Source organism: Anolis carolinensis, unplaced genomic scaffold (genome assembly GCF_035594765.1).
Source record: "Anolis carolinensis isolate JA03-04 unplaced genomic scaffold, rAnoCar3.1.pri scaffold_7, whole genome shotgun sequence".
NCBI lineage: Eukaryota > Metazoa > Chordata > Lepidosauria > Squamata > Dactyloidae > Anolis > Anolis carolinensis.
Window position 1 is genome coordinate 27,581,307 of NW_026943818.1, and position 24,336 is coordinate 27,605,642.

Here is a 24,336-nt window from a genome sequence, read left to right on the forward strand (position 1 = left end):
TTATTAGGGTTGGACAGGATGGCCATTGGGGTCCCTTCCAGCTGTACGATTCTATTATTATTATTATTATTATTATTAGTGTTGGACTGGATGGCCATTGGGGTCCCTTCCAGCTCTATGATTCCATTATTATTAGTATTACAGTAGAGTCTCACTTATCCAAGCCTCGCTTATCCAAGCTTCTGGATAATCCAAGCCATTTTTGTAGTCAATGTTTTCAATATATAATGATACTTTGGTGCTAAATTCGTAAATACAGTAATTACAACATAACATTACTTTTTATTGAACTACTTTTTCTGTCAAATTTGTTGTATAACGTGAAGTTTGGGTGCTTAATTTGTAAAATCATAACCTAATTTGATGTTTAATAGGCTTTTCCTTACTCCCTCCTTATTATCCAAGATATTCGCTTATCCAAGCTTCTGCCGGCCCGTTTAGCTTGGATAAGTGAGACTCTACTGTATTATTACTAGGGTTGGACTAGATGGCCATTGGGGTCTCTTCCAGCTGTACGATTCTATTATTATTATTATTATTATTATTATTATTAGGGTTGGACTGGATGGCCATTGGGGCCCCTTCCAACTCAATGATTCCATTATTATTATTATTAGGGTTGGACTGGATGGCCATTGGGGCCCCTTCCAACTCAATGATTCCATTATTATTATTATTAGGTTTAGGCTGGATGGCCATTGGGGTCCCTTCCAGCTCTACGATTCTATTATTATTATTATTATTATTATTATTATTATTATTACTACTACGGTTGGACTGGAGGGCCATTGGGGTCTCTTCCAGCTCTATGTTTCCATTATTATTGTTGTTGTTGTTGTTGTTGTTTTTTTTTATTATTATTATTACGGTTGGACTGGATGACCATTGGGGTCCCTTCCAGCTCTATGATTCTATTATTATTATTATTATTATTATTATTATTATTATTATTATTAGGGTTGGACTGGATGGCCATTGGGGCCCCTTCCAACTGAATGATTCCATTATTATTATTATTATTATTATTATTATTATTATTATTAGGGTTGGACTAGATGGCCATTGGGGTCCCTTCCAGCTGTACGATTCTATTATTATTATTATTATTATTAGGGTTGGACTGGATGGCCATTGGGGCCCCTTCCAACTCAATGTTTCAATTATTATTATTATTATTATTAGGTTTGGGCTGGATGGCCATTGGGGTCCCTTCCAGCTCTATGATTCTATTGTTGTTGTTGTTGTTGTTGTTGTTGTTGTTAGGGTTGGACTGGGGTCCCTTCCAGCGCTACGATTCTATTATTATTATTATTATTATTATTATTAAACCACACCTTCCTTTCTTTTTGTCTGCAGGGTCTTCAGGAGAAAAACAAGCTTTGCTTGCTGCAGAACAGGTACAAATCCAACACAAATAACACAAAGTATCACAATGTTTTTGTTTCTGCGGTATCAATGTCATTTCCTAATTGGTTCTGTCAAAAAACCTTTGTTACATAGTGTAAACACTGTTAAAACATGTAAATGTTGTAAATAATGCATTTCCGACCAATGAAGAAGAGGCAATCTCTCAAATATGGGCACCCAATGTCTTTATACTGGAGGAAAAAAATTATAACAGGCACTGAACAGCTTTACATGTGGATAAATATATTAGCAAAATAAATAGGTTTGAGCATGTCCCCACACAGTCAAACAATCTCTATCTCTTTGACATAAATACATCATTATTATTTTTTTGCAAACGTATATACAGAAACGTCAGCGTCCCTTTTTTTCGGTTTGGTTTACAAAAGTACCCAAGTGCCCGCGAAGTCGACTTGGGAAATTTTCATTAAAAAGTACAAAAATAAAATTCCTCGTTCACATTTCAAAGGGTCTGAGGTTGCCAGGAAGGAGAGAGAGAGCGGAGGGCAATTGGAAAGGGAAGAAAGGGGGTTTTCTTTTTGAACCCTTTTTGAACCCTATACCTAAGTATGGACTCAACTTGACACCAATGCATATCAAAATATCTTCATCAGTCAAAAGAATGGATGTGGAGGGCAAATAATTTAATAATTTTCACTCCTCGCACTTTGGCCGAGTTTGCCCTCGTTTAATTCTTGTACGGTTTAATGCTATGTTTCATTATGTTGTTGTTGCTATTTTATTGTTTTATTGTGTGACTATGTAAGCATTTTTACTTGATGATGCCGCGTGTCTTGTATGTATTTTATTTTGTTTTATTGTAATTGCCTGGGCTTGGCCCCATGTTAGCCGCCCTGAGTCCCTTCAGGGAGATGGAGGCAGGGTACAAAAATAAAGTTGTTATTATTATTATTATTATTATTATTATTATTATTATTATTATTATTATTATGACACAGCAAACAAGATAGATATGCTGGATTTCATATCACAAAATCACAAGTCGAACACTTCCCAAGTGTCTAGGATTGTGTGATGTATTTTCGGATGGTGCGTGCAGATCCCAGTAGGGTGGCCTTTTGCAGTTGGCAGATCGTAATTTTGTCAATGTCTGTTGTTTTCAAATGCCGGCTGAGATCTTTTGGCACGGCACCCAATGTGCACATCACCTACACTGGTTTATGCCAGAGTCTTTGTAGTTCAATCTTGAGGTCCTGATAGAGGCTGAGTTATTATTATTATTATTATTATTATTATTATTATTATTATTATTATTACAGTGTTCCCTCACTTATTGTGGGGGTTACGTTCCAGGACAACCCGCGAAAAGTCAAAATCCGCAAAGTAGGGACTTTAATCCTGCGCTTTGCACCACTGCCCTGCCTTTTTATTATCTTGTTCTTATTAGACGATTTTACTTATTACTGTTGTAAACTCTTGGTTTGACCTGTGTAATGTTAAATGTATATGATGTTTTATCGTTAAATGTATATATACAGTAGAGTCTCCCTTATCCAAACTAAAGGGGCCGGCAGAACCTTGGATAAGCGAATATCTTGGATAATGGAAAACCCTATTAAACATCAAATTAGGTTATGATTTTACAAATTAAGCACCAAAACATCATGTTATACAACAAATTTGACATAAAAAGTAGTTCAATACGCAGTAATGTTATGTTGTAATTACTGTAGTTACGAATTTAGCACCAAAATATCATGATATATTGAAAACATTGACTACAAAAAAGCCTTGGATAATCCAGAACCTTGGATAAGCGAGTCTTGGATAAGTGAGACTCTACTGTGTGTATATGTGTGTGTATGTGTGTGTGTGTATATATATATATATATGTTTTAATCTGTTTATTGTGGAAATAAGCAGATTATCCCTCCTGTGGGGAGATGGAGGCGGGGTACAATAAAATAATAATAATAATAATAATAATAATAATAATAATAATAATTATTATTATTATTATTAAGGTAAAGGTTTCCCCTGATGTTAAGTCCAGTCATGTCTGACTCTCGGGGTTGGTGCTCATCTCCATTTCTAAGCCGAAGAGCCGGCGTTGTCCATAGACACCTCCAAGGTCATGTGGCCGGCATGACTGCATGGAGCGCCATTACCTTCCCACCGGGGCGGTACGTATTGATCTACTCACATTGGCATGTTTTTGAACTGCTAGGTTGGATTATTATTATTATTATTATTATTATTGGGACACTATATTTGTGTTGTTTACAATCTCACTGGCAAGTAGCATCTCTGTCTATCTTGTGAGGCGAAAACAAAGCTACGTCAGCCTCCTTTTCTCTCGCTTCGGCTTCTTCCTTCCTTAGGCTTCTCCTTAGGAGGGAAGTAGAAAGAGAGATTTATAATATTATTTTATGATTTATAGTATTTTAGTGTTTACTAGCTATGCCCGGCCACGCGTTGCTGTGGCGTTGTCTGGTGGTGTTGGTGAGAACTTGTTGAGGTAGTGGTGGTATTGAATGTCTGTTGTATGGTTGTCTTTATGTTTAGTATGCATTTGGTTGTTTGTGTACTGTGAAAGTGATGAGGGTAGAGGGGGTCTATGTCCCTGTGTCGTATTGTATAGTATTTATACGTTGTCCATGTGTTGGGAATGCTTGGATTGTGTCCTGCTGCATAGTAGAAAGGGTTGGGCTGGATGGCCCCTAGGGGTCTCTCCAAACTCTTGTGCCTGTCCCCTGGGCTGAGTGCGTTGCTAGGAGACCAAGTGGGCGGAGCTTAGCCCTCTAACTGGCAGCAACTGGATAAAAACAATTATTCCTCTCCCTCTAATTAGGACTTTATTTTTCTTTTCTTTTTGTTGTATCAACCTAGAGCCGTGGGTGATGGGTTGTGTTGTCAAATTTCGAGGTTGGGAGGCCTGTAGTTTTGTTGTTTTGTCCACTGCCCTGATGCCATCACTCTTTTATATATATAGATAGATTAAAAAAACGCGAAGCAGTGAGGGTGCGAAAAGCAAACCGCAGAGTAGTGAGTGAGGGAACACTGTAATTAGATGTTCTGAGAAAATCCGTGATAAGACCTTGAGGAGCAGGTGCGTTTGGCATGATCTCATGGCTGCTTGGATGGGCTTAAATCAAGTGGGATTGGAAGGAAGTAGAAAGAGGGATTTGTGATATTATTTCATGATTAATACTATTATTTTAGTGTTTACTAGCTGTGCCCGGCCACGCGTTGCTGTGGCGTTGTCTGGTGGTGTTGGTGAGAAATTGTTGAGGTAGTGGTGGTATTGAATGTCTGTTGTATGGTTGTCTTTATGTTTAGTATTCACACTGAAGTGGATTATATGGCAGTGTGGAGTCAAGATAATCCAGTTCAAAGCAGATAATATAAGATTCTAAATGGGCTATATAGCTGTGTGGAAGGGCCTTGAGTCTACACTGCCATATAATCCAGTGCAAATCTGATAATCTGTGGAAGAAGCCTAAGTGAGGCCTAACTGTGCCTGTCCCCTGGGCTGAGGAGGTTGCTAGGAGACCAAGTGGGTGGAGCTTAGCCTTCAAACTGGCAGCAATTGGATAAAAACTATTATTCCTCTCCCTCTAATTAGGACTTTATTTTTCTTTTCATTTTGTTGTATCAACCTAGAGCCGTGAATGATGGGTTGTGTTGTTGAATTTCGAGGTTGGGGGGCCTGTAGTTTTGTTGTTTTGTCTGCTGCCCTGATGCCATCACTCTTTTATATATATAGATTAAAAAAACTGCGAAACAGCAAGTCCGCGGAAAGCGAACCACGAAGTAGTGAGGGAACACTGTATTACAGTAGAGTCTCACTTATCCAACACTCGCTTATCCAACGTTCTGGATTATCCAACGCATTTTTGTAGACAATGTTTTCAATACATCATGGTACAGTAGAGTCTCACTTATCCAACAATCGCTTATCCAACATTCTGGATTATCCAACGCATTTTTGTAGTCAATGTTTTCAATATATCGTGATATTTTGGTGCTAAATTCATAAATACAGTAATTAGTACATAGCATTACTGCGTATTGAACTACTTTTTCTGCCAAATTTGTTGTCTAACATGATATTTTGGTGCTTAATTTGTAAAATCATAACCTATTTTGATGTTTAATAGGCATTTTCTTAATCTCTCCTTATTATCCAACATATTCGCTTATCCAACATTCTGCCAGCCCGTTTATGTTGGATAAGTGATACTCGACTGTATTTTGGTACTAAATTCATAAATACAGTAATTACTACATAGCATTACTGCGTATTGAACTACTTTTTCTGTCAAATTTGTTGTATAACATGATATTTGGGTGCTTAATTTGTAAAATCATAACCTAATCTGAAATTTAATAGGCATTTTCTTAATCTCTCCTTATTATCCAACATATTCGCTTATCCAACATTCTGCCAGCCCGTTTATGTTGGATAAGTGAGACTCGACTGTATTTTGGTACTAAATTCATAAATACAGTAATTACTACATAGCATTACTGCGTATTGAATTACTTTTTCTGTCAAATTTGTTGTCTAACATGATATTTTGGTGCTTAATTTGTAAAATCATAACCTATTTTGATGTTTAATAGGCATTTTCTTAATCTCTCCTTATTATCCAACATATTCGCTTATCCAACATTCTGCCAGCCCGTTTATGTTGGATAAGTGATACTCGACTGTATTTTGGTACTAAATTCATAAATACAGTAATTACTACATAGCATTACTGCGTATTGAACTACTTTTTCTGTCAAATTTGTTGTATAACATGATATTTTGGTGCTTAATTTGTAAAATCATAACCTAATCTGAAATTTAATAGGCATTTTCTTAATCTCTCCTTATTATCCAACATATTCGCTTATCCAACATTCTGCCAGCCCGTTTATGTTGGATAAGTGAGACTTGACTGTATTTTGGTACTAAATTCATAAATACAGTAATTACTACATAGCATTACTGCGTATTGAACTACTTTTTCTGTCAAATTTGTTGTATAACATGATATTTTGGTGCTTAATTTGTAAAATCATAACCTATTTTGAAGTTTAATAGGCTTTTCCTTAATCCCGCCTTATTATCCAACATATTCACTTATCCAACGTTCTGCCGGCCCGTTTATGTTGGATAAGTGAGACTCTACTGTATTATTAAACTGGTCCAGAGCAACTTTAGAAGGGAATATCTGGATTTATCTTACCGTGTTAAGAAATACTTAACAGGTCAACTACCGTAAGATCATGGTCCAAGGCCTGCCTCCTGAAAGAGGGCTCTCCCTGAAATATCTATTGTAATTTAGGGTTACTAGGGCTGTACATGGAAACATGAGACATTTATATCTAAAACAATCTACTAGCTTACTGTAACTTTGAGGATTCAGAGTACTGTCCCATTGAGCAAAGAGATTGGGCTGCTTGCCCTGGCAAGAGTTAAACATGATCCCAAAGGCCTGGGACCCTTCCAATACATCTGAGTTTGGGGGAAATGTATGCGACTGCGTGAACTTCTCCCCTTCTTTTTGTTTGTGCTTAAACTCATCACAACATCTTTCCAAGGCAGTTAGAACTAAGGTGGCTCTGGTGGAGGTGAGATGCGGTGGGGTGGGACCGATAATATTGCGGAAACGTAAACATTCAGGGATCTAAGGCACTTTGACAAGCACAGAGGATGGAAAGAGCACCTTGGGGTACAGTGGGATATTATTTCCTATCCTAGCTCTTCTCGTTCAAACAAGGAGCGACACAGGTCCCTCCATCCCAGGCATGTCAAGATGACCACTTGCAAGACGGGCAGATTACATTTGGCACAAGCGTGATGGCTTTGACGACTACATCAAGTAGCCGTGATGTCGGGAAACGTGCTGTTTTGGATAGGAATGCAAGGCTGGGCTGAAGGCGTGCGATAAAGTCCACACTCCCTGGCTTTCTGAACTGTCAAATGTTCTCTTCTGGCATTGCTCCATCATAGATTCCACTTCCTGTCACACCGAATGTTCGTACACATCTGGGGTGTCCTCATTGGGTCCTGTAATCAAGAACAAATATGTGAGCGACTAGTTGATAAAATGTTGTTTTTTGTTGTTGTTGTGGGCCCTTCGGGGGATTGGTGGGTATTGCTTCCCAGACCTATCTCAAATAATCCAAATTTATTTAATGCTTAGACCAGGGGTCCCCAAACTTTTTAAACAGGGGGCCAGTTCACGGTCTCTCAGACTGTTGGAGGGCTGGGGACTATAGTTTTTTTTTAAAAAAACTATAGTTTTTTTAGTTTTTTTTTTTAAAAAAAACTATTAACAAATTCCTATGCACACTGCACATATGTTATTTTGAAGTTTAAAAAAGGGAACAAATACAGCCGCAATGCTAATAATAATAATAATCATCATCATCATCATCATCTTAAAAATAATAAAGGGGGTTGAAAGAGACCTCAATGTTAATAATAATAATAATAATAATAATAATAATAATAATAATGCATCACACAGTCCTAAATGTTTTGTAAGTGTTCAACTTGTGATTCAAAATCCAGTATAGATATCTTGTTTGCTGTGTTATACTGTGTCTTTGTGTCAATAATAATAACAAAGAGGGTTGGAAGAGACCCCTTGGGCTATTTAGTACAATTCCCTTCTGCCTTTGTGCACCAAAAGCACTAGCAAAGCACCCCTTTATAATTAATTATTAACTAAATAATAATTAAAATACCATTATAAACAAGCAAAGCTTTGGAAGGCGCGCACTGAGCCTTCCTCGGCGGAGGAGGGACCCGCCACCGCAGGGACCGGATAAATGGCTTCGATGGGCCGCATGTGGCCCCCAGGCCGTAGTTTGGGGACCCCTGGCTTAGACCATAGGTCTTTCGCATGCAAGACAAACAAACAAATACACAAAAGCCAGACCATCAAATACAATATAAAACACTAGCTTTGCCCGGCCACGCGTTGCTATGGCTTATGCTTTCAGAGTGTTGCTCTTTATTTACTGTCCTGATTTTAGAGATTATATTGTTCTGTATTATTATTAATCGCTTTGAATGCGATTTCCTGCTTCTATGGCAGGGGGTTGGACTGGATGGCCCATGAGGTCTCTTCCAACTCTACGATTCTATGATTCTATGATTCTATATCACAGTAATTATTACATATTATATTTATAATCTTATATTATCTGCTTAGAACTGGATTATATGAGGCCCCTTCTTCACAGCTGTATAAAATGCACACTGAAGTGGATTATATGGCAGTGTGGAGTCAAGATAATCCAGTTCAAAGCAGATCATATAAGATTATAAATGGGTAATATAGCTGTGTGGAAGGGCCTTGAGTCTACACTGCCATATAATCCAGTGCAAATTAGATAATCTGTGGAAGAGGCCTAAGTGAGGCCTAAGTCTGCCTGTCCCCTGGGCTGAGTTGGTTGCTAGGAGACCAAGTGGGCAGAGATTAGTCCTCTAACTGGCAGCAATTGGATAAAAACAATTATTCCTTTCCCTCTAATTAGGACTTTATTTTTCTTTTCTTTTTGTTGTATCAACCTAGAGGCGTGGATGATGGGTTGTGTTGTCAAATTTCGAGGTTGAGAGGCCTGTAGTTTTGTTGTTTTGTTGGTCGCCATGATGCCGTCACTCATTTATATATATAGATGCCATTAAAACCCTATATAAATCATTAAAACATTAAAATGCTGCAAATATCAGTGTCCGGATATGCCCTTCAAATACTACATATTTCATGGATTAGCACCAACATAATTAAAAACAAGATAAAACCAAGTAAGTACAGCATTGTTAAAACCCAAGCAGGGAACACATTGGATATAAAAAAAACACTATTACAGTAGAGTCTCACTTATCCAACACTCACTTATCCAATGTTCTGGATTATCCAACGCATTTTTGTAGTCAATGATTTCAAAACATCGTGATATTTTGGTGCTAAATTTGTAAATACAGTAATTACAGTAGAGTCTCACTTATCCAAGCTAAACGGGCCGACAGAAGCTTGGATAAGTGAATATCTTGGATAATAAGGAGGGATTAAGGAAAAGCCTATTAAACATCAAATTAGGTTATGATTTTACAAATTAAGCACCAAAACTTGATGTTATTTGACAGAATTTGACAGAAAAAGTAGTTCAATACACAGTAATGTTATGTTGTAATTACTGTATTTACGAATTTAGCACCAAAATATCATGATATATTGAAAACATTGACTACAAAAATGGCTTGGATTATCCAGAGGCTTGGATTAGCGAGGCTTGGATTAGTGAGACTCTACTGTACTACGTAACATTCCTGCCTATTGAACTACATTTTCTGTCAAATTTGTTGTATAACATGATGTTTTGGTGCTTAATTTGTAAAATCATAACCTATGTTGATGTTTAATAGGCTTTTTCTTAATCTCTCCTTATTATCCAACATATTCGCTTATCCAACGTTCTGCCAGCCCGTTTATGTTGGATAAGTGAGACTCTACTGTACTACATATTTCATGGATTAGCACCAACATAATTAAAAACAAGATAAAACCAAGTAAGTACAGCATTGTTAAAACCCAAGCAGGGAACACACTGGATATAAAAAAACACTATTAGTTAAAAGCATCCCCAGCACAGTCAACTGCGACATCAGAGATCAGTTTTGCCCTGATTTTCTGAGCTGCCAGGACAAAAAGGGCCACCTTATGAGTAACTGCAGGGTTAGTGTTGGACAGAAGGTAGAAAATCCTTTCTGACACCGTATTCATTAGGAGGGGGTAAAGAATAGGTCCCAGAATAAGTCAAATAATGAGTAATCTTACCCTGAAGGTCTTGTTGAGTTTGGCCATTGAGGTAAGCACTGGTGTCCATCTCTGAACACTCCCCAGAAGTCACGGCCTCAGAGTCCAGTAGCTCCAATCCGTCCCTTTCTGTCTGAAGCTCCATAACGGAGCATGGCGAAACTTGGGATTTATCCGCGGAGGCTCCGCTCGCCAGGAGAGGTTGAACCTCTATTGAGCAGCAGTTGTTGGGACCAGAAGGACTGGGGGCATTAGAGTCTAGGGGTACGTTGGAGTCTTCAGAGAAAGAAAGCTGGGAAGTGTCGAGGGGGCATTTCCATCTCCTCCGACTGGGATGGATTTGCAGGTAACGTTTCTGAGAAGTCCACAACCCAACGGCTTCGGACTCTGCGCCAAAGTCAGACTGAGCTGCGAAAGGGAACGCTTGCTGTTCTTCGGCCAGAGATGCAGATTGTCCAACTTGGGAGGCATCCGCTTCAAGCAGCTGGATCTTCTCTGCCTTCTTTTGCTCTTTGGTCCGGGAATATTTGGCCTTGCGTTGGCTGGGTTCGTGGCCTGACTTACTGCTCCGACAGTCTGATGGTGGGCTCCGTCCGTAATGGTGGTGCCTGTGGTGGTGGTGGTGGTAGTGGACAACGTGACTGCTGGCCAGCTGGGCTCTGCCCACCATCGCAGAGTCTACGGAGCGCGGCCTCGGGTCCTTCCACGAAGGACTTGGCTCGGCTCTGTTTTCCACCGCCGCCTTCTCCGAACCGCAGAAGGCGAATGGATCATAATCACTGCTCAGCGAACTACGGAAAGTGGAGCAGCTGCCGTGGATGGCGGTCAAGCTGACGTCAGTGCAATTCAAGATGGAGTCGCTGGAGGAACCGTGGCAAGGCCCTGAACTGGAGTCACTACCGGGCCCGTCAGGGAGGTAGCCACTCGGCTCCGTGAGATAACTCTCCCCCGAGCCGCTGCTGTGATGGTGGTGGTGGTGGTGATGGTGGTAGTGGTGCCTCCCCTGGCGGATTCCCCGATGGAGCGCCGTGGCACGATTCGCTTTGGCAGCAAGGGTTCCCCGGAGACCCTGGCGGCAAGCGGACGGGTGCGGGAGCAAGCAGGCCCTGCCGTTCCGGGAGGGGAAGGCCTGCTGCCGATCGCACACCAAAGACTCCTGCGACTGGGGGACCACCTGGCTTCGGGCAAGAGCCGGCTGGCGGCCACACCAAGGTTCAAGCCTCCTCGGCCTGTAGGGCAAGTAATGCATGGTCCCCAAGTCCAGCTGGGAAAGCTCCGGAGAGTGGAAGAACGGGTGGCCCTGGGGAAGCACAGAAGAGCAGTTCCCAGGCGGAAAGCGGTACACGGCATGCCCCGGGTGTTGCTGGAAGAAGCGAGGCCTCTGCCCGGCTCCGGGGCGATGCGGCTCCTCCTGGGGGTGCACCGGCAACGCAACGGGCGCTCGGTCTAGGAGAGGCAAAAAGGTGGGGTCAGCTGAAAATACAACTTCAACATTGGGTGCAAACATACAATTTTCAGTAGGAGGATAGTGTCTAGTAGGCATGTCCGATCGATGAAAAAAATGTTTCAATTCTCGTTTCTAAAGTGGGGGGCGCTGGCACTTCGATATAGAAAGTATTTCCGATTTTTTCACCCAAAAATTTCGGATATTTCCGAAAATTCGTAATGATTCTAAATGTTTCTAAATTGGCCGACGTGCATGTGCAATCGCCCAAAAAAAAAAAAGGAACCGGGGGGGGGGGACTTTTACAGGGCTCTCCCGCCCTCATTTCTTGAACTATCCTCATCAACACTAGCCCCCACCTTTGCGTCCATCGTGGAAGCTTCTGATTGGCTGGGGAGCGGCAGCCATGTTAGGCTGCGCTAAGCTCCCATTCAAGGTAGGTTTCAGAAACAATTTTTTTAAAAATATATTTTTAAAAATATATTTTTAAAAATTTGGGGGGGGGGGAATTAACGAAACATTAAGAGACAATTAGAGAATGGGCCAACAATGGTTCGAATTACATTGCTGGTTGCGCTGTGGGACAATGTCTCGGAATGCGTATCAAAAAGCGAGAACAATCCGAAATAATTCCGATATACGATTCAAAGCGATTTTTTGGACATGTCTAGTGTCTAGAGATCAAGGGAAGTCATAATCTTCTGCTTTGGTCAGACTTCACCTGGAATAACCTTGTGTCTAGTTCTGGGCAGAGCCGGTCCAACAATGAGGCAAATTAAGCCGTCGCTTCGGGCGCCAAATAATAATAATAATACAGTAGAGTCTCACTTATCCAAGCCTCGCTTATCCAAGCTTCTGGACAATCCAAGCCATTTTTGCAGCAAATGTTTTCAATATATCGTGATATTTTGGTGCTAAATTCGTAAATACAGTAATTACAACATAACATTACTGAGTATTGAACTGCTTTTTCTGTTAAATTTGTTGTATAACATGATGTTTTGGGGCTTAATTTGTAAAAAATCATAACCTAATTTGATTTTTTTGTGTGTGTCAGGAGCAACCGGAGTTGTTTCTGGAGTGAGAGAATTGGCCGTCTGCAAGGATGTTGCCCAGGGGACGCCCGGATGTTTTTGATGTTTTTACCATCCTTGTGGGAGGCTTCTCTCATGTCCCCGCATGGAGCTGGAGCTGATAGAGGGAGCTCATCCGCGCTCTCCCTGGGTGGGATTCGAACCTGGCAGCCTTCAGGTCAGCAACCCAACCTTCAAGTCAACCTAATTTGATCTTTAATAGGCTTTTCCTTAATCCCTCCTTATTATCCAAGATACTCGCTTATCCAAGCTTCTGCTGGCCCGTTTAGCTTGGATAAGCGAGACTCTACTGTACTTTATTTTTATACCCCGCCCCATCTCCCCGGAGGGACTTGGAGCGGCTTACATGGGGGCCTAGCCCGACACATACAGCAATAAAACAATGAAACAAATATTCCGACAATAAAACATCAACATCAATAAAACCCTCATAAAAATCAACATACAGCATAAAATGTTAAAAACAGGAGACTAAAACACGGATCTGGGCCAAAGTGCAGAATATTTCAAAATGGGAGAGGTAGTTCCAAACATACGGGGGCGCAGTCGAGACTGCTTTTTCTGTTGATTTGTTGTAAAACATGATGTTTTGGTGCTTAATTTGTAAAATCTTAATGTAATTTGATGTTTAATAGGCTTTGCCTTAATCCCTCCTTATTATCCAACATTTTTGCTTATCCAACGCTTTTATTTTTCAGTGATTGTTTTTTTTGGGGGGGGGGGGGCGCCAAAATTCTGTTCGCCTACACTTGAAAAATACCTAGGGTCGGCTCTGGTTCTGGGTGAAACAATTCAAGAAGGAGTTAGAAGTTAGAACAAGTTAGGACAGCATTTCTAAACCCGGGGGTCGGGACCGCTGGGGGGTGTCAGAGGGGTCGCCAAAGACCACCTATTTCTGATGGTGCCGGGCTGTGGCGCAGCTGGCTAGAAACCAGCTGCAATAAATCACTACTGACCGAGAGGTCATGAGTTCGAAGCCCGGGTCGGGTTAAGCCCCCGACCATTAAATAGCCCAGCTTGCTGTTGACCTATGCAGCCCCGAAAGACAGTTGCATCTGTCAATTAGGGAAATTTAGGTACGCTTTATGCGGGAGGCTAATTTAACCAATTTACAACATCATAAAACTGCCAGCAAAACACGAGGAAAGGAATGGGGAAGTACAGCCACTAGTGGACAGTAAAGCAACAGCTCCCCCTGTGGGTGGAATCGTGAAGTTGGAAAAAAAATGTTAAATGCCTCTGTGTCTGTCTATATATGTTGTTTGTCTGTTGGCATTGAATGTTTGCCATATATGTGTTCATTGTAATGCGCCCTGAGTCCCCTTCGGGGTGAGAAGGGCGGAATATAAATACAATAGAGTCTCACTTATCCAAGCCTCGCTTATCCAAGCTTCTGGATAATCCAAGCCATTTTTGCAGCAAATGTTTTCAATATATCGTGATATTTTGGTGCTAAATTCGTAAATACAGTAATTACAACATAACATTACTGCGTATTGAACTACTTTTTATGTCAAATTTGTTGTATAACATGATGTTTTGGTGTTTAATTTGTAAAATCATAACCTTATTTGATGTTTAATAAGCTTTTCCTTAATCCCTCCTTATTATCCAAGATATTCGCTTATCCAAGCTTCTGCCGGCCCGTTTAGCTTGGATAAGTGAGGCTCTACTGTACTGTAAATAAATAATATTAAATAATAGTGTTAGGAACTCCTATGGCAGAGAAGGCTGAAGATCTCTCTGCCTGTCCTTCTCTTCCTTTTTGGAAACGGATGGCGAATCCTCCCACCAAAAGCCCTTCTCCTGCTGTGATTGGTTGGCCTCTGAGCGGGCCTCTCAGGTGGCCATCTGTCGAGAGTGCTTTCATTGTATTTTCTTGTATAGCAGAAGGAAGTTGGACTGAATGGCCCTTGGGATAGCCTCCAATTCAATAATTCTGTCCTTCAGCCCATTCCCGGGGGAGCGCCATCTCGGCCAAGGCTTACCGACAATGTTGAACATGCACAGTGGACACGTTTGGTGCTCCTTTAGCCACGGATCCACGCAGCACCGGTGGAACTCATGGAAGCAGGTGATGATCCGAAGTTCCTGCAAAGAAAGACCCAGGTCAGGGAAAGAAGGGGATGCTGGATCCGCCTTTCCGGTATTGCTTCAAAAAATGAATCCAAAACACCCCTCTGCTAGAGAAGTGCAGCTAAATACACTAACACTGTGCAATTGATCGATGCAGTCAGCTGGGAAGCTCTCACTACCAACCCCAGAATCCACTTGGATGGACCACTGGGATGGAACGCGCTTTAGCACAGCAGGTTAACCACCAGCTGCAATAAATCTTACCAATCTAAAGGTTGGCAGTTCGAAGCCCAGGTCGGGGTGAGCACCCGACCTTCAGCCCAGCTCACTGCCCACACTGCAAGTATTTTCTGGTATGAGAGAATTGGCCATCTGCAAGGACGTTGCCCAGGGGACACCCAGATGTTTGATGTTTTACCATCCTGTGGGAGGCTTCTCTCATGTCCCCGCATGGGAAGCTGAAGCTGACAGACGGGAAATCACCCCACTACCCGGATTTGAACCACCAACCTTTTGGTCAGCAATCCCATTGCCTCTTTAAGAAAACCCCCAAGGGCTGGCCTACCTGTCCACAGGTCAGAAAGAGCCCTCTCTGAACTCACCTGTCCCTCACTGAACTCTTCCAAGCAGATGGCGCAGACAGGGGCAGAGCTGCAGGAGCTGGCCGAATCTCCATTGGGAGCCCCAGGACGCCGCCGGCGGGACTGGTACCTCCGGGTGGCCAGCTGGTTGATGGCCTGGAGGGTCTCTTCTTGAGCATGGGCCTGCAGGAATGACAAGAACATTCAGGGACCAAATAGAAAGCAACGGAGGAGCCCAAAGGTTGGGAAAGCCACCTTCTGATCATTTCCCAGCCCAAAAGCACCAAGCGAAAGTCATTAAGACAAACTGATCACTGGATAGTAAATGTTTGTCCACGATGCTAGGAAGGACTCCAGAACCCATCTCTCACCACTCTCATATAAGCGGGGTTCTTGAGAAACCAGCACCCCAAATCAGATGGATCCTTACCTGGTTCCTCCTCGGTTGGCAACGGGTGCGGACGATGAAGATCAGAATGATGACCAGGACTGTGCTGACTACTGTAAGGAGTATCCAGAGATCATAGTTTGACTGTTGGGAAAATATCAGAAGGGGAGGGGATGTCAGTTCAAACCCCGTCATGATGGACCTCCATCCTATCGTAGACCTCCATCCTATCGTAGACCTCCATCCTGTCATAGGCCTCCATCCTATCGTAACCTCCATCTTATTGTAGATCTCTATCCTATCGTAGACCTCCATCCTGTCGTAGAACTCCATCCTATCGTAGACCTCCATCCTATCGTAGACCTATCGTAGACCTCCATCCTATCGTAGACCTATCGTAGACCTCCATCCTATCGTAGACCTCCATCCTATCGTAGACCTATCGTAGACCTCCATCCTATCGTAGACCTCCATCCTATCATAGACCTATCGTAGACCTCCATCCTATCGTAGACCTCCATCCTATCGTAGACCTATCGTAGACCTCCATCCTATCGTAGACCTCCATCCTATTGTAGACCTCCATCCTATCGTAGACCTCCATCCTATCGTAGACCTCCATCCTATCGTAGACCTATCGTAGACCTCCATCCTATCGTAGACCTATCGTAGACCTCCATCCTATCGTAGACCTCCATCCTATCGTAGACCTCCATCCTATCGTAGACCTATCGTAGACCTCCATCCTATCGTAGACCTCCATCCTATTGTAGACCTATCGTAGACCTCCATCCTATCGTAGACCTCCATCCTATCGTAGACCTATCGTAGACCTCCATCCTATCGTAGACCTCCATCCTATCGTAGACCTATCGTAGACCTCCATCCTATCGTAGACCTCCATCCTATCGTAGACCTCCATCCTATCGTAGACCTATCGTAGACCTCCATCCTATCGTAGACCTCCATCCTATTGTAGACCTATCGTAGACCTCCATCCTATCGTAGACCTCCATCCTATCGTAGACCTATCGTAGACCTCCATCCTATCGTAGACCTCCATCCTATCGTAGACCTCCATCCTATCGTAGACCTATCGTAGACCTCCATCCTATCGTAGACCTATCGTAGACCTCCATCCTATCGTAGACCTCCATCCTATCGTAGACCTCCATCCTATCATAGACCTATCGTAGACCTCCATCCTATCGTAGACCTATTGTAGACCTCCATCCTATCGAGGTCTATCAGTCTGACCTACCTTGCTGTGAGGATAAACAGGCACTATGAGGAATGAAAACCTGGAATAAGGAGGAATAAGAACTTTGCTATCCCAAATATGAATTCTGCCTCTCCAAACAAAGACAAAGATTTGTTCCTTCTCTTCATATGGCGACTTATTGTGCCCTCCTTAACTCCCTACGTTAATAGCGAATGACGGAACATTCCCTGCATCTCATTCCTTCCGAGCCACGAGGAAAAGATTGATGTACACATTAAAAATGGAGGACCAAATCCTGAAAAAAATGGTTCAGAAAAGATGAACGAAAATCTGGAAGAGACGGTAAAAAATAAGCTTTGGGTCAGGAATAAAAACAAGAACGAACAAGTCCCGAAAAAAAACGAGTGAAAGAAGAGATTTGGTATGGATGGAAGGAGCAGCGTGCGGTATGGATGGAGGACAAACCAAGCGTGTGGTAAAGAGATTGCTTTTCTAACGAAGTGAAGATGGTGGGGAGATAGGTTCGGCCTGTTTCATCAGAGCAGAAAGGATGAAAGCAGGAGGTAGATAAGGATTTAGAAGAGAGCGAGACAAAAGGGAAGCAAGACCAGATAGCTGGCTGGAGAACTGGAGAGCAAAAAGGAAGGAGCAAAGGGAAACCTATAATTAGACAGCGGGGCAAGATCAAACGACCGGTTCTTCTTTTTTGTGTCTCTCCCTCCCTAGAAATAGGTGACACAATCGTCTCTTTGAAGAAGGAGAGCCAGGAGAAAGTGAAAGGTTACAGGTATGGATGAAGAAAGAAGGGGAAAGACATGGAAATCGGAGATGGGACAAAAATGCCCAGTGGGAACCAGATAGAGAACGACGTCATGAGGGATCCACGAAATATATATATATATATACAGAGAGAGAAGAATTGTACAGGGAAAGAAGACACACTCTCTGTCATCTCCTAGTTCAGTGGTTCCCAACCTTTTTTTGACCAGGGACCATTCTCCAACATTACCCTGTTTCCCCGAAAACAAGACAGTCTATATATATATACAAGGGTAATGAAATTTCGGCCTAGGACAAAACAACAAAACTACACATCTTGTATATGTACATACAAGAAATTATATTATTAGCACAGCACAATATAAACATTATATACTACTATATTGTTCTATACCACTATATTGCAATATTAGTAGTAATATTACATGTAATATATAGAATTATAATCGTGTATTATTATTATATTGTATTACATTACATTATTATCAATATATGTATATACAATATATTATATTATTAGCACAGCACAATATAAACATTATATACTATATTGTACTATACCACTATATTGCAGTATTAGTAGTAATATTACATCTATATATATAAAAGGGTAATGAAATTTCGGCCTTGGACAAAACAACAAAACTACACATCCCAGAAACACTAAACTTGGCAGCACAACCCCTCATCCATGCCTCTACGTTCATACAACAAAAAGAAAAGAAAAATTAAGTCCTAATTAGAGGGAGAGAAATCATTGTTTTTATCCAATTGCTGCCAGTTAGAAGGCTAAGCTCCGCCCACTTGGTCTCCCAGCAACCCACTCAGCCCAGGGGACAGGCAGAGTTAGGCCTCACTTAGGCCTCTTCCACACTGCCTATCAAATAGAGATTATCTGATTTGAACTGGATTAGATGGCAGTGTAGACTCAAGGCCCTTCCATACAGCTATATAACCCATTTATAATGGAAAACCTTTACCCTTTACCTTAACTACCACCAATTCCTCAATACAGTAGAGTCTCACTTATCCAACATAAACAGGCCAGCAGAATGTTGGATAAGCGAATCTGTTGGATAATAAGGAGGGATTAAGGAAAAGCCTATTAAACATCAAATTAGGTTATGATTTTACAAATTAAGCACCAAAACATCATGTTATACAACAAATTTGACAGAAAAAGTAGTTCAATACGCAGTAATGCTATGTAGTAATTACTGTATTTACTAATTTAGCACCAAAATATCATGATGTACTGAAAACATTGACTACAAAAATGCATTGGATATTCCAGAATGTTGGATAAGTGAATGTTGGATAAGTGAGATTCTACTGTACTTTATTTCCCATACCACCATACTTCGCCACAGCAACACGAAAATTTATTATCTACTGTACAGTAGTTGTCATCACAAACCAGCATAACCAAACTGTGAATCCTTTCAAGAATTTCTATATTGTATTTTATTGCTATAAAAAAGGTAAATGTTTTCCCCTGACATGAAGTCCAGTTGTGTCTGACTCTGGGGGGTTGGTGCTCATCTCCATTTCTAAGCCGAAGAGCCGGCGTTGTCCATAGACACCTCCAAGGTTATGTGGCCACTGGCATGACTGAATGGAGCGCTGTTACCTTCCCGCTGGAGCAGTACCTATTGATCTACTCACATTGGCATGTTTTCGAACTGCTAGCCTGGCCGAAGCTGGAACGAATAGCAGGCGCTCACTCCGCTCCCGGGATTTGAACCTGGGACCTTTTGGTCCACAATTTCAGCAGCTCAGCGCTTTAACACACTGTGCCACCAGTGTGTTTTTAAATTACTGTTTTAGATTTCTGTTCGTATATATATTTACTCGCTGTACCCGGCCACGTGTTGCTGTGGTTAGGACTTAATTTTTCTTTTGTTGTATGAACGTAGAGGCGTGGATGAGAGGTTGTGCTGTCAATTTTCGAGGTTGTGGGGCATTTAGTTCAGTTGTTTTGTCCGGTGCCGTGATTCCATTACCCTTTTATATATATAGATGTTGTTGTTGGGCTTGTCCCTGTGTAAGCTGCCCTGAGTCCCTTCTGGGAAATGGAGGTGGGATATAAGAATAAAGTTGTTATTATTATTATTATTATTATTATTATTATTATTATTATTATTATTATTTCTTGTTGCTCCCTTTATTTCCATGTACAACAATCTATGGTATGTACATTTACCCGATCTTGTTCCAAACAAAAACTTTGCTAGGCCTTACTTTCGGAGGAGGCCTTATATTTAGCAATTCAGCAAAACTTCTATTAGGTCTTATTTTCTGGGGATGTCTTATTTTCTGGGGATGTCTTATTTTCGGGGAAACAGAGTAGTACAAAAAAGCTTTAGATTTGGTGTGGTTATCTGGGGTGCTGATTCAGAAAATTGCATTGGATAGACCACATCAGCTCTAGTTTCTGATACAGTAGTTGCCATCTACTCGCCCAAAGAAAACCATTTTTAATCATCTAGAGCTGATGTGGTCTGTCCAGATGTCATGATCTCCAATCTTTGACATCTCCGGTCGGCTGACAAAGAACAAATGCCAGCCATAAAACGGGCCAGCCATAAAACCTCAATTACCCTCTGGTTTTCGAGAGCCCCTATATAAATGGGCCAAAGAGAAGGTTCTGTTATTCTGTACAATAAAACCTGTTGGAATCTACCAGCGTTTGTCTTGGTGCTTTTTCTGGTGGAAGACTGACCCACAGCACAACTGGGAGAAGAGAACCCGACAATTTGTACAGAATAACAGAACCTTCACCAATGCAATTTTTTGAATCACCACCCCAAATAATCCCAGGAATAGGACTCAAAATGAAGACACCAAGGCTCCACATGGAACGGCTCCTGACAGATGGCCTTCCAGACCCAGTATAAAAAAAGGAGACTTCTCATGTTCAAGTGGACACTCCTTTCCTGCCATTTGAAAACCAGATTTAATCATCTAGAGCTGATGTGGTCTATCCAATGCAGTTTTGTGAATCACCACCCCAAATAACTTCAGGAATAGGACTCAAAATGAAGACACCAAGGCGCCACATGGAACGGCTCCTGACAGATGACCTTCCAGACCCAGTATAAAAAAAGGGGACTCCTCATGTTCAAGTGGACACTCCACGGTTCCATTGTGTCCTGGTCTCTAGAGTGACAGAAAACGAAGCTTGCCCTCTCCTCAGTATGGCATTGACTTGGATTGAGACATGTTGTGTGTGATGTAACTCCATCGGTGTTTACACATGCTGGAAAGGACAAAAAAGTCTCCACGTACAGATCTGCATCTCATGTTATTTGGACAGGGCCTTCAGACGGAAGAGGGCGTCTAATGGCAAGAGCACTCACCCAAGCCGGCAACTCCTTCACTTCGATCTTCACATGCGCTTCCCGGTTATTGTTGACCACTCCCATCAAGAGTTCGGCATCGTGGCCCCAGATCAGAACCACTGGGTGGCTGAGGCCCCGGGGCTTCCTCAGCTGTTAAACAAGACGTAAAACACAAACAGTTGGACCACAGTTGCAAGTTTAAGCCTTTGTGGATTTGATCAATAGAGCCTTGAGGATCTAGAGAGAACATCTGTAGGTCCTCCATGCAGAATATCCAACAGAAGGACCTAGAGGTTCATAGACAGTTGGACCATAGTTGCAGGTTTAAGCCTTCATGGATTTGATCAATAGGGCCTTGAGGATCTAGAGAGAACATCTGTAGGTCCTCCATGCAAAACATCTAACAGAAGGACCTAGAGGTTCATAGACAGTTGGACCACAGTTGCAAGTTTAACCCTTTGTGGATTTGATCAATAGGGCCTTGAGGATCTAGAGAGAACATCTGTAGGTCCTCCATGCAAAACGTCCAACAGAAGGACCTCGAGGTTCATAGACAATTGGACCACAATTGCAGGTTTAAGCCTTCGTGGATTTGATCGATAGGGCCTTGAGGATCTAGAGAGAACATCTGTAGGTCCTCCATGCAAAACGTCCAACAGAAGGACCTCGAGGTTCATAGACAGTTGGACCACAATTGCAGGTTTAAGCCTTCGTGGATTTGATCGATAGGGCCTTGAGGATCTAGAGAGAACATCTGTAGGTCCTCCATGCAGAACGTCCAACAGAAGGACCTAGAGGTTCATAGACAGTTGGACCACAGTTGCAAGTTTAACCCTTCGTGGATTTGATCAATAGGGCCTTGAGGATCTAGAGAGAACATCTGTAGGTCCTCCATGCAGAACATCCAACAGAAGGACCTCGAGGTTCATAGACAGTTGGACCACAGTTGCAGGTTTAAGCCTTCATGGATTTGATCAATAGGGCCTTGAGGATCTAGAGAGAACATCTGTAGGTCCTCCATGCAGAACATCCAACAGAAGGACCTAGAGGTTCATAGACAGTTGGACCACAGTTGCAGGTTTAACCCTTTGTGGATTTGATCAATAGGGCCTTGAGGATCTAAATAGAACATCTGTAGGTCCTCCATGCAGAACGTCCAACAGATGGACCTAGAGGTTCATAGACAGTTGGACCACAGTTGCAGGTTTAAGCCTTCGTGGATTTGATCGACAGGGCCTTGAGGATCTATAGAGAACATCTGTAGGTCCTCCATGCAAAACATCCAACAGAAGGACCTAAAGGTTCATAGACAGAACCTTCTCTAGACTTTTGGAGGTCCTCCAAATCACCATGAATCAATAGGCAACTTGTAGTAGCATTAGTATTGGATCACGGGAGGAAGGCAATACCTCTTCCAAGCCTCCAAAAGAGAACTCCTTACCTGGTCAGCGGCAGCCTGGTCATCTGTAATGTCAAAGAGAACGGCCCGTGCTCCCCTTTCTCCCGCCAGTTTGGCCTGCCCAAAAAAGAGCAAAAGAAAAGGGATACGTCATGGCCTTTGATCGTTAGGAAATTGTCTTGCGGGTTTCCCATTCTGTGTTTGATGTTCATGGATGTATTTTACGATTCATTCTGTGGTTTTAATTCTTACCGTTTTTAATTTTGGTTGTTATGTATTTTTTTTTTGTATGTGTTAGGCTTGGTTCCGGGGAGATGGAGGTGGGTTATAAAATTATTATTATTATGAAAACATTGCAATGTATTGAAAACATTGACTACAAAAACATTGATTACAAATAAAGATAGAATTGCTGCCTAGAGAAACAGAGGTGGATCCGGGTGGGAGGCAGACTGCATTGGATAATACAGAACGTTGGATAAGCGAGACTCTACTGTATGTCCTAATTTGGCAGTGAGAAATCCTATTACTCCTCTGCCGTCCCACTTCCTCTTCCTTTGTCCCCAGCTCGCTTCAATTGTTGCAGATGGCGTTCAAAGGGGTTTTTATATCACACTAGCTGTGCCCGGCCACGCGTTGCTGTGGCGTTGTCTGGTGGTATGGGAAATAAAGTATTGAGGAATTGGTGGTAGTTAAGGTCAAGGGTGAAGGTTTTCCCCTGGCGTTAAGTCCAGTCGTGTCTGACTCTGGGGGTTGGTGCTCATCTCCATTTCTAAGCCGAAGAGCCGGCGTTGTCCGTAGACACCTGCAAGGTCATGTGGCCATTGGCATGACTGCATGGAGTGCCGTTACCTTCCCGCCGGAGCGGTACCTATTGATCTACTCACATTGACATGTTTTCGAACTGCTAGGTTGGCAGGAGCTGGGACTAACAGCCGGTGCTCACTCCATTCCCAGGATTTGAACCTGGGACCTTTTGGTCTGCAAGTTCAGCAAGTCAGTGCTTTAACACACTGTGCCATCAGGGGGCCCTTTTACACTGCCGTATAATCCAGTTCAAATCAGATAATCTGTATTTTATAGACAGTGTGGAAGAGGCCTAAGTGAGGCCTAACTCTGCCTGTCCCCTGGGCTGAGTGGGTTGCTAGGAAACCAAGTGGGTGGAGCTTAGCCTTCTAACTGGCAGCAATTGGATAAAAAATAATTATTCCTCTCCCTCTAATTAGGACTTTATTTTTCTTTTCTTTTTGTTGTATGAACATCCTAGAGGTTGTGTTGTCAAATTTCAAGGTTGGGGGGCCTGTAGTTTTGTTGTTTTGTCCGCTGCCCTGATGCCATCACTCTTTTATATATATATATATATATATATATATATACACACACACACACACACATACATACATACATACATACACACACACACACACACACTAGCTGTGCCCGGCCACACATTGCTGTGGCGAAGTATGGTGGTATGGGAAATAAAGTCTTGAGGAATTGGTGGTAGTTAAGGTAAAGGGTAAAGGTTTTCCCTGACATTAAGTGCAGTCGTGTCTGAGTCTGGGGGTTGGTGCTCATCTCCATTTCTAAGCCGAAGAGCCGGCGTTGTCTGTAGACTCCTCCAAGGTCATGTGGGATGACTGCATGGAGCGGCAGCAATTGGATAAAAACAAATTAGATATGTGGAAGAGGCCTAAGAGAGGCCTAAGTCTGCCTGTCCCCTCGGCTGAGTTGGTTGCTAGTAGACCAAGTGGGCAGAGATTAGCCCTGTAACTGGCAGCAATTGGATAAAAACAATTATTCCTTTCCCTCTAATTGGGA

General features: G+C 42.3%; 1 protein-coding gene across 1 annotated transcript in view; it reads right to left on the bottom strand.

Annotated features, from left to right (window-relative positions):
• Window positions 1–1,575: 1,575 nt before the first annotated feature.
• rnf43 (ring finger protein 43) overlaps window positions 1,576–24,336 on the bottom strand; it is an 89,185-nt gene continuing 66,424 nt past the window's right edge. The window contains exons 3-9 of the mRNA XM_062960302.1: window positions 22,558–22,632; window positions 21,135–21,266; window positions 15,816–15,917; window positions 15,407–15,568; window positions 14,717–14,819; window positions 10,212–11,636; window positions 1,576–7,429 (exon numbers count right to left, since the gene is read on the bottom strand). Of these exons, the coding sequence (XP_062816372.1) occupies window positions 7,386–7,429; window positions 10,212–11,636; window positions 14,717–14,819; window positions 15,407–15,568; window positions 15,816–15,917; window positions 21,135–21,266; window positions 22,558–22,632 (2,043 nt within the window). The 3' untranslated portion in view covers window positions 1,576–7,385. The remainder of the gene's footprint in view (window positions 7,430–10,211; window positions 11,637–14,716; window positions 14,820–15,406; window positions 15,569–15,815; window positions 15,918–21,134; window positions 21,267–22,557; window positions 22,633–24,336) is intronic.